General features: G+C 48.0%; 3 protein-coding genes across 5 annotated transcripts; 2 read left to right on the top strand and 1 right to left on the bottom strand.

Moving 5' to 3' along the window:
• Positions 1–338: 338 nt before the first annotated feature.
• On the top strand, positions 339–2,145 carry SERF2 (small EDRK-rich factor 2). Of its 2 annotated transcripts, none has more exons than XM_066276637.1 (3): positions 339–470; positions 1,090–1,198; positions 1,786–2,145. In XM_066276637.1, exons 1-3 carry the CDS (start codon positions 350–352, stop codon positions 2,069–2,071), a joined length of 516 nt encoding a protein of 171 aa, XP_066132734.1. In that variant the 5' UTR covers positions 339–349; the 3' UTR covers positions 2,072–2,145. The 2 variants fall into 2 exon arrangements, with proteins under 2 accessions (XP_066132734.1, XP_066132735.1); XM_066276638.1 differs by having other exon boundaries at positions 340–470; positions 1,809–2,044.
• Positions 2,146–3,009: 864 nt separating this feature from the next.
• Positions 3,010–8,806, bottom strand: SERINC4 (serine incorporator 4). Its single transcript, XM_066276636.1, is given in 23 exon segments — positions 3,010–3,174; positions 3,176–3,302; positions 3,498–3,527; positions 3,529–3,643; positions 3,775–3,829; positions 4,253–4,325; positions 4,701–4,823; positions 4,916–4,962; positions 4,965–5,008; positions 5,491–5,519; positions 5,521–5,602; positions 5,605–5,695; positions 5,952–6,005; positions 6,008–6,051; positions 6,172–6,219; positions 6,552–6,583; positions 7,538–7,601; positions 7,604–7,701; positions 7,823–7,896; positions 7,899–7,958; positions 7,960–8,010; positions 8,448–8,569; positions 8,706–8,806. Coding segments are annotated over 22 exon segments (1,515 nt in total). The 5' UTR covers positions 8,550–8,569; positions 8,706–8,806; the 3' UTR covers positions 3,010–3,102.
• A 396-nt stretch (positions 8,807–9,202) lies between these two features.
• Positions 9,203–11,153, top strand: HYPK (huntingtin interacting protein K). 2 transcript variants are annotated; one of them, XM_066274594.1, is made up of 4 exons: positions 9,205–9,410; positions 10,263–10,318; positions 10,816–10,867; positions 10,992–11,153. In XM_066274594.1, exons 1-4 carry the CDS (start codon positions 9,249–9,251, stop codon positions 11,085–11,087), a joined length of 366 nt encoding a protein of 121 aa, XP_066130691.1. In that variant the 5' UTR covers positions 9,205–9,248; the 3' UTR covers positions 11,088–11,153. The 2 variants fall into 2 exon arrangements, with proteins under 2 accessions (XP_066130692.1, XP_066130691.1); XM_066274595.1 differs by lacking the exons at positions 10,263–10,318; positions 10,992–11,153 and having other exon boundaries at positions 9,203–9,410; positions 10,816–10,875.
• The last annotated feature ends 1,794 nt before the right edge of the window (positions 11,154–12,947 follow it).

Below are 12,947 nucleotides of genomic sequence, written 5' to 3'. Positions count from 1 at the left end.
TTTAGCCCCCTCCCACTCCCCGGCAAAGCCCCGCCCTCCATCTTCCAGTATACGTTTCCTCTGGGAGAGTTTGCCAGTGTCCCAAACCGTCCCCGCATGAGGTCACTCTGCCAGATCACATGCTCGAGTCCGCCCAAGCGCCACATCGCCGCCGCGCCTCTCTACCCTCACCCTGCCCACATGACCCCGCCTACACTCTCCCGACCCGGCCCAAAGCTGCGCTCGGGAAGGCCCGCCCCACTCAGCGCGCTAGGCTTGCGAACCTCCGTCCCTCACCCGCCCAGGCTCCAGCGTGGCCCGCGCGCCCACGTGTTTGTTCCTGCCCAATGGGAGCCGGCGCCCGAGCGCGATGGGGCGGGGTGGAAAGAACGACTTCGTTACGCTGAGAGAAAGGGGCGGGGCGTGTAACGTCGGAGTGAACGAGGGGACGAAACGGAGGCAGGCCGGAGCCGCTGCCGTCGCCATGACCCGTGAGCATTGAGGCTTCTCTCTTGCCCTTTTCCCCCTGTCCACCCTAAACAGGACTGTTTTATCCCCGCATTGTTCTCTCCTTGGCTTCCCCAGCGAGGCCTTTTTCTGCGAGCGCTCTTTAGCGACCCTCACACTCGAAGCCCGGAAATCGGCCCTTTGCCCACCGCCACTTCTTGAGAAACACTCGTCTCCCACCCCGAACCACCGGTTAGGAAAAGGCCCTCCCCGACCTTCCACGGTGTGGAGAGAAGCCCTGCGTCTGGATGAAAGGCTCAGAACCCCTTACTCCAAACCTTAACCCACCCCCCACGGAGACCCAAACCGTTCACACATACACCACCACCTGTTTGGGCCCCCACGCCTCACCGGAACGCGAAACACGCTTCTAACAGGCTCCTCGGGGCCGTCTTTTCCTCCACTCTTCAGTTTGCCCTGCCCTGTGGCGGCAGCTCGTTCCCCTCCACCCCTTGCCTCCGGTCAGTCTAGTCCCGAAACGGGCCGGTGTCGTGCCCGGGGGAATGAAGTCTTGGACCCTACTGGTGTCCGGGTGAGGGTAGAGGGTCGTCGGTGTGCAGCCAGAAAGGCCCCCGCGTCTCACCTTTTACCTTCTTTCTTTAGGCGGTAACCAGCGTGAGCTCGCCCGCCAGAAGAATATGAAAAAGCAGAGCGACTCGGTTAAGGGAAAGCGCCGAGATGACGGGCTTTCTGCTGCTGCCCGCAAGCAGAGGTAGCCCCTGGGAGGGGAGGGGAGGAGAGAGGTGAGACTTGGGTTAGACTAAGGGTTGTATCAGCAAAGAGAGCTACCTCAGGGCTTACATCTGACATAGTCTTGAGGGGCTGAGTGTATTTCTCTAGGGTTTTATTTCCTCCCCACGCTCCAAATTGTTAGCTCACTGCTTTACAGGAAGGGATTGGGCGGGTGCCTGCCCTAGGTCTGATTTCTGAGTGCCCCTGGGTCGACCTTAAAGCAAAGGGCAGGAAGCCACATTTCAAATGCATTAGTGATTATGACAGCCCTGTACTTTTGGACCTCCTTGCTGTTGGTTTCTCCTCATTTCTCCCAACCCTTTCACTGGTGTTGCTGGGTGTGGTACTTAGTACAGAATAGCCTTGTGTGGCCAGATTTCTGACCCCTTGGGCAACAGCCAGACAGAGGCTGATTGCCTTTTTTGAGCCTCAGCTCTCTTCCTTTGATCCTCCTAGGGTGGGGATACAGCAGCCACAAGCTGAATTTTGTACCATCCACTTCCATCTTATCCTTTGTGCCCTTCATCCCCCTGCATTTTGTCCTTTTTGCCCTCTGGTACCTCCCAGTGCCCCATCATCTCTACCCCCAGGGACTCGGAGATCATGCAGCAGAAGCAGAAAAAGGCAAACGAGAAGAAGGAGGAACCCAAGTAGCTTTGTGGCTTCGTGTCCAACCCTCTTACCCTTCGCCTGTGTGCCTGGAGCCAGTCCCACCACGCTCGCGTTTCCTCCTGTAGTGCTCACAGGTCCCAGCACCGATGGCATTCCCTTTGCCCTGAGTCTGCAGCGGGTCCCTTTTGTGCTTCCTTCCCCTCAGGTAGCCTCTCTCCCCCTGGGCCACTCCTGGGGGTGAGGGGGTTACCCCATCCCAGTGTTTTTTATTCCTGTGGGGCTCACCCCAAAGTATTAAAAGTAGCTTTGTAATTCCTTGAGCGCCTGGTTTGACTGGGGATTTGGGGGGATGGGGATGGAGGAATGGCTGCCCTTTCCCACAAAAAGGGAGAGAACTTTAGACTGTAAAGGGTTGTGGCTATATAGCCTAAGTGAAACATCACAGAAACATCCTTTATTATATTACAACGAGCAGACAAGTACTTTGGGTGTGTGATAGAGGAATCCTCTAAGAACCATTTGGACTTCTTTTCTGTGATTTTTGTCCCCTGTCCAAACCTTAAAACACCATCCAAAGGATGGAGTTCAGGGACTAAGAAGGAAGGCTCCAAGACCCAAGTTTATGCCTGTCTTCCTTGTTTGTTTGCCTTTTTGAAAGTCGGCCTCAAAATCCTGCTGCTCACTTACTTCCCATAGTCAGCTGCTTTCACATTCTCTTCTTTCATTCCTTATGGAGTGGTAGTGGTTTTTGTCTTCCCACTTCCTTTGACTTCAAGATCAGGATTAAAACCTAGGGTAGTCTCTGTATTCCTTTCTTCCTGTGTTCTGGTTTCTGGGGCTCTGGGCTTCTTAGATCACTGTGTCCAGGGCTGAACTGCTTATGTTTCTTTGTATCTCCAAGGGTAGAGACAAGTAAGTCTTCGGTGCCTGTTGGTTGTTCCCTGCCCTCATCTCCACTACGAGAGCCAGGAAAGGGCTGGTGTCACACTGCTAGGATCAGCAGTGGTTCCTGAGCTGCTGACTTGGGAGTTAGGCTTTTGAATTGGGGTGAAGACTTAATGGTAGCTCTAGTGAGTCAGATACTAGCCCAGGGCATTAGGGTATATATGGCCACTTCCTCCAATTCAGACATAGTGTTGAGTTCAACCTAAGCACAGTAACTGCCCATTTTCTTTGAGGGAGATATCTGCTGGGCTGTACAGCTCCCCTGAACCAAGACTGAGTACAGCCTCAGGGGAACCCTAGTCTTGTTAAAACTATCTAGACTGGATGTTAACTGGCAGTGCTGATGTGATGGCAGTGTGGCCTGAAGATGGAAGGAGGCTTAGGGTTCTGGGTGGCACCACCAACAGAGTGGTGCCAGTAGCAGCCCCAGATAGAGAAGTGCACGTGCTTAGGAAGAGGCAACCTTGACTTATAAGGTAGCCCAGCTACCCTGGGTGAAGGTCTTTTCCAGTTCTGCTCCCTTACAGCTGTGGAACCAAAGTCTGTGGTTCGAGTTTGTGGTTAATATGCAGGGCCTTAGCATTAAGACCTGTCCTACCTTCCCACAAGATTATGCCAGACCCATGTGTGTCTCCTGGGAACCCTCAGGACTGGCCTTGAATTGCTCTTTCATAAAATAGCCAGGTTTTCAGGAGAGTATCCCAGGCCTACCTCCATCCTACCTGAACCAGTTGGTAAGGGTAACCATGACAGAGTGATGGAAGGAAGAAAATGAAGTGGAAGGCAGAATAGCTGTAGGAAAGTTGCTGGGTTTGCAATGGAGGAGCTGGAGAGATCTCCTGGTTGGCTGGCCTGGCAGTTTTTAACACTGAAGAGAGGGAGGGGCTGCTGGACACAGTGCTGCTAAACATCTCTTCCCTCCTCTCCCCCAGCTGCTTTTGTGAAGGTGCTTAAGGGCTCTTTGGCACTGCAGAAATCCACCTTTAATCCTTACTTGACACTCACCTTTTTCTGGCTCCACTGTTTCAGGGCAACAGAAACACAGTGAGAGCTTCTGTAAAACAAAAGGCAGCATGTTTTGGAATGATTTTGAAAAGAATGTGAAGGTATTAATATAGGGAATTTCCTTTTTTTCCTAAAAGATTAACCTGATATAAGAAGTAAAGGCACACCTGGGTTCAAATGCTAGCTTCAGCATATAACTGGCTGTGGGGATTTTGATAAAATGTTTAATTTGTGCCTCAATTTCTCCATTTGTAAAATGGAGCAAATACCTACCTCACAGGGTTGTTGTGAGGATTACATTAAATGAGATTATGTATGTAAAGTAGCACAGTGCCTAGCACATTGTGGGTACTCAATAAAAGGTAATAGCAGCTAGAATCTGAGCTTTCTGGGTAGAGGTTGGTAGGGTGTGTGTGTGTCTGTCTGTATGTGAGGAGGGAGGGGCATTGGGGATATTAAGCTCCATTCTCGCCTAGAACTCATAACTATAAACCGTGACGATCCACAAGGGTCCAAATAGTTCAGCCAGATAGGAAGCCTCATTGCTGAGCAAGAGTACAGTTTTCAAGCAGGTTCAGTCAAATAGGGATTGTCTGAGGGCATCTACTGCCAGCTGGTCCATATTGGTAACTCTCAGGAGGGTATTATGTTCCTGAAACCTCTTTCCCCTCAAAGATTTAGAAATCTTTATATGAGGGCCCTAAAATCTTTGCACATATTTTTAATTGTCAAGTCATTCCCCCTACCCCCTTCTCATACAGATCATCTGACAAGTTCTATTTTTAGAAATTATTTCTGTTCATGGGGAGCTTTTCTCTTGCTTTAAAGTTTAATAAACACGGCCCCAGACAATCTGACCATACCTTTCTGTCCTGGGCATTCTCCCTTCTCTCACACCTCTGTCCTTGACACTTATGCACAAAGCAAAAAGCACACAAGCATACACAATTCCAGCACTCAACACTGCCAGAGAAGCATGTGGTGTTTGGGGTTCTATTTTACTCAGGCCAGGCAGGCACAGAGATTCTGTCCTTGAAGGATTACTGAAAGGGGGTAAAAGAAAAGTAAGAAAAAGGTATTTGGCAGGAGCAAAATACAGTTTTGGCATGGGGAGTGCAGGTCCTGATATTACCACTCTGGAGATCTGCTGGACAGTGCAGAGAAGGTCAGGTACATGATATATAACAGCTGTTGATGGAGGCTTGTAGAAGGCAAGAATGGGGTTGCTCTGGGAAGAATGGTGATCATTGCTTTAGTCCACTGGGTAGTAACTTCCTCCACTCTTACCCCACCCACACTTCTGTTTCCCCACCCTTTGGGGGAGGCAGAGAATCTAGATGAGAGAAATTAATGAAATTTGTTATATTCAAGGTCCCCCAAATATGGAATTTTCCAAGGCATGTGTACACACTGAATTTTTTTTTTTTATACAGGGACAGAGGGATAGATAGGGATAGACAGAGAGATGAGAAGCATCAATCATCAGTTTTTTGTTTCTGACACCTTAGTTCATTGATTGCTTTCTCATATGTGCCTTGACCATGGGCCTTCAGCAGACCGAGCTACCCCTTGCTTGAGCCAGCGACCTTGAGTCCAAACTGGTGAGCTTTGCTCAAACCAGATGAGCCCGCACTCAAGCTGGTGACCTTGGGGTCTCGAACCTGGGTCCTCAGCATCCTAGTCCGACGCTCTATTCTCTGCGCCACCCACTGAATTTGATGCAAGTAGCAATGGAGACAGGATAGGAGGCCACAAAAACAAAGGTGCAGACTAAGCATCTTGTTGACCAGGCAGCCAGCTGGGTGCATGCAGTGACGGAACAGAACAGTGCTGCCACACCTGCCACACTATAGAACCCTAGGGTGGCCAGCAGCATGGCTAGGAACCAATGGCAGTCTTGGGATGCACTTAAGTGGGAGGTAGGCAATGGCTTGGGGCTCCCAACTCTTTTTACCCATTCTCAACTATTCCCTTCTAGAAGAGTACTATGACTACCTATCTCACCTGGCCCACAGTTATTAAATTTAGAGCTCAGATTCCTGAGCATTTTTTATACTGTTCAGTGGGAAGTTATGGGATCACTGACCTGTCATGTCCTTTGCCCAAGCCCACTAAGTCGACTAATGTAGACAACATTCCCAGGAAGAGTTTTTAGAGTTACGTGTTCTGTACCAGTTCTTATTCCAGGAATGAGCAAAGGCTGTGATAATCTTATCCTTCACATTCACAGGATGAATGTGAAGCCTCCACAGATGCCAATGTAATGCTAGGCTGCAAGTGGGGGCACCGGTGGGAAAATGTAGTTGATCATATTACTCTTGGTCCTCTTCCTATCCTCCCTTTTTCTAAAAAACTTTTAGCCTACTGATCAGGATGTGAGATGGAAGGTACCTGGGAAGTGATGCTCATCAGGGATGCAGAAAGCAACAGCACAGAGACCTAGGAGCAGGGGTCCCCAAACTATGGCCTGCGGGCCGCATGCGGCCCCCTGAGGTCATTTATCCGGCCCCCACCGCGCTTCCAGAAGGGGCACCTCTTTCATTGGTGGTCAGCGAGAGGAGCATAGTTCCCATTGAAATACTGGTCAGTTTGTTGATTTAAATTTACTTGTTCTTTATTTTAAATATTGTATGTGTTCCCGTTTTTTTTTACTTTTAAGATATGTGCAGTGTGCATAGGGATTTGTTCATAGTTTTTTTTATAGTCTGGCCCTCCAACGGTCTGAGGGACAGTGAACTGGCCCCCTGTGAAAAAAGTTTGGGGACCCCTGCCTAGGAGGAACAGCAACTTGAGTAGCCAGAAACTGGTTAGCAGGGAAAGAAAACCAGACTCAAGAAAAGGCAAAGGAGAAGGAACAGTGCTTATGGAGGCAAGCAAAACTATAGGAAGAGGAAAAGAGACAACTAAGTATAGGAAATGAGGAACCAGTCTGCTGTGAAAGGGGCTGGAAACAGGCTCACCACAGCTTATTTCAAATTCTCTCCTACCTAAATAACATCAGAACAGCATTTTACTATTGATAGTAAGGTTTGCCTATGACCCACTGTTACCTTCATTTTAGAAACTAGAAGTTCAGACCTGACCTGTGGTGGTGCAGTGGATCAAGTGTCAACCTAGAATGCTGAGGTTGCAGGTTTGAAACCCTGGGCTTGCCTGGTCAAGGCACATATGAGAGTTCATGCTCTCTGCTCCTTCCTCTGCCCTCTCTCTCTTGCCTCTCTAAAATAATTAAATAAAATTAAAAAAAAAAAAAAAGCCTGACCAAGGCCGTGGTGCCAGTGGATAGAGAGTCGGACTGGGACACAGAGGACCCAGGTTCGAAACCCCAAGGTTGCTGGCTTGAGCACGGGCTCATCTGGTTTGTGCAAGGCTCACCAGCTTGAGTGCAGGGTCGCTGGCTTGAGCAAGAGGTCACTTGGTCTGCTGTAGCCCCCTGGTCAAGGCACATATGAGAAAGCAATCAACAACTAAGGTGCCACAATGAAGAATTGATACTTCTCATCTCTCTCCCTTCCTGTCTGTCCCTATCTGTCCCTCCCTCTGTCACACACACACACACACACACACACACACACAAAGAAACTAGAAGTTTAAAGAAGATAAATGTGTGGCTCACGGTTACATAGCAAGTACATCAGAAGCAGGGACTTAAACCTGTTTTCTGTCTTTTTACTGTGGTATTATTTCATCTTGGAATTTCCTTTAAGCTTATGTCTACTTCCCTCCCTATCCTCTCCCCACCCAAACAAGTACACACAAACTTATACAGCTGTGCCATGGGCTGGTAAGGGAGTGGAGGTAGAACAGCAGTATATCCTGCAGTGGAAGGTGGTGGTTCCTGCACAAAATCAGTATACAGACCCAGAGTCACATAGCATTGGGCAGTAAGAGTAAATAAACAGGCACACAACCCCAAGGCATCTGGATTTGGAGGGAGGGCAAGTTACACATACAGAGGTACCTACTTCTCATAGATATTCCACTCATTCGTTCAAGGGCCCCAATCTGAATCTCCTGTGAATGCAATCCAACGCCCTCACACTTAACCCCATGTGCCTTGCCCCAGATTCGAACCACTATTGTTTTTGACAGCAGAAGGCAGCAGACTGCTGAGACCCGGCCCCTGCATGGAGGAGGATGTAGAACAAGCAGCTACTAGTGACCTCTGTGACATGAGGTCATCCTAGAATGGCAGCAGCAGGTGCAGGAAACAGACCTGCAGCAGGACACCTGGGGGTAGAGCAGATGCATGGCAGCAAGATAGAGATTTGCGGAGGATAGTGTTACATTAACGAATGTGTGAGATTAAACCATGAGACTGAGTTCCAAAATTTCCCCTTCTCTTTTCTTCCAAACTATTGAGGATTGCCTTCCACTGATATCAAGTAGAGCTTTCATCATAGGCTCTAGCAGACCTTCCTAAAAGCCTAAATTACACCTGGCTTCTAACATTTTCCTAGACCTAAACATCTGGTACTGGGAACATGGGAGGAGAGGTTTAATGATTAGTAGTCTTAGAGGCAAAGAAGGGACTCAGAGGAGGAAGGAAGGCCTATCATCTTGGCTCCCATGTGTTTTTCTATCCAGCTTCAGCCATCATTCCCCTCCACTTTTTCAGATAGCACTTGTCTAGGGAGCTCCCAAGCCCTGCCCACGTACCCTCTCACCTGATAGAAGGCAGGATTCACTATGACACTGCTGACTCGCTGCGTTGCTGTGCCAGGTTGAGGGGAGGTGCTGGGGCCTGAGATGGCCTTTACACCCATCATCCTTGTCCCAGGGATTAGGCCTAAATCCAACAGATGGAAGGTAGATGTGAAAATAGCAGCTCTTTTTTGTCCTCAGCCCATTGGACTGCCGCTGTGCTGGGGCTGGTCATCGAATCTAAGGCAGAATGGGAGGAATATCAGGAAAAGAACACTGACCTCCAGGATGTGGTAAATGCAAATAACCCTGTAAAAATGCAAAAATCCCTGTACAGTGTAAAACTACTTTTTCTCAAGGGCTTTTAGGCCACTCAGGCTGTTCTCAGATTAGAGAGCAGTTAGCATTTGTGGCCTCCTGTGGATTAGCATTCTTAATTGGTTTAGGATTAGACACCATCAATGGTGGCTGAATAGAACTGTGTGTGTGTGTGTGTGTGTGTGCTTAAGGAGGGTGATGGTGGGAGGATACAGGTAACAGAAAAGGGAAGGGTGTGTTGTTGGGAAGGTCTGGAGTGGTGACTGGCTAGGTCTCGGAAAGGGCCTTGCAGAAAACAACAGTTTACAAGTCTGAAAGGAAGTCTGGCGAAACCATTCCTCGCTGAAGCTTCCAGATTCTAGAACTAGAGAATTAATAAAGGCGTGGCCCAGGGACAGCTCCACTTCCTCCTCTACGGGCGGGCGGATGTTGTAGCTTATTACCGGAAGTTGTGGAGCATTAGCGGAAGTTATGGGGTGGGGCGGAGGTGGTGCGGCGGGACTAATATGGCTACCGAGGGGGACGTGGAACTGGAGTTGGAGACAGAGACCAGCGGTCCAGAGCGGCCTCCTGAGAAGCCACGAAAGCATGACAGTGGTGCCGCGGACCTGGAGAGAGTCACCGACTATGCGGAGGAGAAGGAAATCCAGAGTTCCAATCTGGAGACGGTGAGGTTGGCCCGGAGCGTGTTTAGTCAGGCTGAGAGCAGAGAGGGCTCGGAGGGTGTAATTAGAAAGCCGGATCCAGAACGGGGTCTTGATCCCGATGGTGGGAGGAGGCAAGTGGGAAACCGAACCATCACGGGGGCCTGCGGCTTGTGAAAAGACTTTGGTTCCTGATACACTCGTCGTCGTGTACACACCTGCCTTGCTTATGGATGGCTTTTTATATACTGCTCACACAAATTAAGGGATGTTTCAAAATGAATATAAAGCGATTAAAAAAAGCATTTGATTTTTTTTTTTTTTTTTTTTACAGAGACAGAGTCAGAGAGGGATAGATAGGGACAGACAGACAGGAACGGAGAGGTGAGAAGCATCAATCATCAGTTTTTCATTGTGACACCTTAGTTGTTCATTGATTGCTTTCTCATATGTGCCTTGACCGCGGGCCTTCAGCAGATGGAGTGACCCCTTGCTCGAGCCAGCGACCTTGGGTCCAAGCTGGTGAGCTTTTGCTGAAACCAGATGAGCCCGCGCTCAAGCTGGTGACCTCAGGGTCTCGAACCTGGGTCCTTCCACATCCCAGACCGATGCTCTATCCACTGCGGCCACCGCCTGATCAAGCTGATTATTATTATTTTTTTTATTGAACAACATCAGAAAAGTAAAGGACAGGTGAAAGAAAGTTCAATTATGCAAATGAGATGCAAAACCAACTTTTATTTCATTGGTGAAAATTCACTGTATAAAAGGCTGAAAGTACTAGAGTATCTGCACATTCCCTGGCCCCCTAATTTTTGTGAGCAGTGTATTAGGACTTGTGGATAAGAGGAGTAGCTAGCTTTGTCTTTCCCTTAGGCCATGTCCGTGATTGGAGACAGACGTTCTCGGGAGCAGAAAGCCAAACAAGAGCGGTAAGCCTTACTTAGTCAGCCCTACTAGTCCTTCATTCCCCCAAGCAAAAATAAAAGCTATGAGTATTCATTTGTACCTTGTATCGTTCTTCAGCTCTATCACCAATTCCCTCAGATTTAAGGTTTACAGCTTTACTTTGTTAGAAGTAAAGGCTTCCTGGCAACATCTACTGTCTGCTGTATAAACACCAGGGAATGTTACCGTTTAAAGCAGGGGTCTCAAACTCGCGGCCCGCCGAACAATTTTGTGCGGCCCGCAGACTAATCCACGGGTTTACTTAATTTTATCCAAAATATTTTGAACTTCGTGGATTAGTCTGCGGGCCGCACAAAACCTGCGAGTTTGAGACCCCTGGTTTAAAGGGTGGAAATCCTTTTGTATTTTCACTGAACTGTTTATCAAGTCATTTATGTGTAAGGCACAGCTGGGGATGATCCTTCATGGGAGTTTATGGTGGAGCTAGAGAATGAGAACTAATGTAAATAAATATTTGTAGGGAAAAGGAACTGGCAAAAGTCACCATCAAGAAGGAAGATTTGGAGCTGATAGTGAGTAGCAATTCCTAACCTAATCAGTGGGCAGGGGAGGTTACTTTGTGTATTTGTCAGCATGTTTTTGTGGCACATTATTGTCGGAGAGGAGGCTTAGATAACATTGATCCTTTACCTGCAGATGACAGAGATGGAGATCTCACGAGCAGCAGCAGAGCGGAGCTTGAGGGAACACATGGGCAACGTGGTAGAGGCTCTTATCGCCCTAACCAACTGATTTGTGCTTTCTCAGACCTCTTCACTGGATTAACTTATTGCAATAAAGATGTCTTTTTTTATTTTACCATCTTGGATCAAGTGCAGTGTATATTCTATTTTATTATGGGAAGTTTACATGTTGGAGTACATGAATTTACATGGTTCCCCCCCACCCCCCACCACAGCCTGCAGCCCTTAATGAACCTATGTGAACAATCAGTGTAGAAGAGGATCTCACGTTCATAGGCAGATGCTAGGTAGCAAGACAGGCTCATTCATCAGACGAACTCTCACTCAACAGTATGTAAGGTACATTTAGAGCGAAGTTATTGTATCCCTGGCATATGTCTCTAAGGTAGCTTATAAATAGCTTAAAGGAACTGTGTATATAGATGGTAAGTCATGAGTCCAGTTCATAAGCCACTTTGAGTTAGAATTTAGGTACTGGAGGTAGGAACATGGTAAGAACAAGAGAAGATACCAGTTTAGGTTGTATATAGAATTGGAAAGGTTTTGGTTTATGAAATCAATTTTAGTATTTGAATTCTGAACCACAACTCTGATACCTTACATTTCATTTTCTATCCTGGAGAAGATATAAATTTTATTTAGAAGTTGATGAACTTTGGCAAAGTTACCTTTGCTGAGCTTTTGTGTTCTGAACTATAAAATAATACATACCTGATCGGTTGTTATAAAAATTGATGAGCTGGTGAATGTTAAAAGCTTGGCCAGTACCTGCCTTAGAGTAGACATTCAAATAGCTATAAACAAGTTCCCCAAAGAATTTCAAGTTTTTACTTGCATTTTGGCTCTAGAATTTTTTTAACAGAGACAGAGTCAGAGAGAGGGATAGATAGGGACAGACAGGAACAGAGAGATGAGAAGCATCAATCATCAGTTTTTCATTGCGACACTTTAGTTGTTCATTGATTGTTTTCTCATATGTGCCTTGACCATGGGCCTTCAGCAGACGGAGTAACCCCTTGCTCAAGCCAGTGACCTTGGGTCCAAGCTGGTGAGCTTTGCTCAAAACAGATGAGCCCGCCAAGTTGGTGACCCTCAGGGTCTCGAACCTGGGTCCTCTGCATCCCAGTCCGACGCTCTTATCCATTGCGCCACTGCCTGGTCAGCTCTAGAATAATTCTTAAATTTTCACTTACTGATTTTGTCTTTTTTTGAAGTGAGAAGTGGGGGTGGCAAACTGATAGATTCCCACATGGCCCTGACCCGGGATTCACCTGGCATGCCCACCAGGAGGTGATGTTTGGGCTGTGGGAGCCATTCTAGAACCTGAGGCGGAGGTCATGGAGCCATCCTCAGCGCCCAGGCCAACTTTGCTCCCACGGAGCCTTGGCTGTGGGAGGGGGAGAGAGAAAAAAGAGAGGGAGAAGTGTGAAAAAGCAGATGGGCACTTCTCCTGTGAGCCCTGGCCAGGAAATCGAACCTGGGACTTCCACACACCAGGCCGCTGAGCCAACCAGCCAGGGCCCTTACTGATTTTTAGAGAGGCGAGACAGGAGAACGAGAGAAGCAGGAAGCATCGACTCATAGTTGCTTTCTGTAGGTGCCTTGACTTGGCAAGCCCAGGGTTTTGAATCAGTGACCTCAGTGTTCCAGGTTGAAGCTGATCCACTGCACCACCACAGGTCAGGCTCTAGGATAATTTTTTTTTTTTTAAGATTTTATTCATTTTAGAGAGGAGAGAGAAAAGTGGGGGAGGAGCAGGAAGCATCAACTCCCATATGTGCCTTGACCAGGCAAGCCCAGGTTTTGAACTGGTGACCTCAGTGTTCCAGTCTGATGCTCTATCCATTGCACCACCGCCTGGTCAGGCCCCTTTTTATGGGTCTTATGTTCCATATACAGATATAATTAG

Source organism: Saccopteryx bilineata, chromosome 4, assembly GCF_036850765.1.
Source record: "Saccopteryx bilineata isolate mSacBil1 chromosome 4, mSacBil1_pri_phased_curated, whole genome shotgun sequence".
Lineage (NCBI taxonomy): Eukaryota > Metazoa > Chordata > Mammalia > Chiroptera > Emballonuridae > Saccopteryx > Saccopteryx bilineata.
This window is presented reverse-complemented; position numbering and strand designations above follow the sequence as displayed.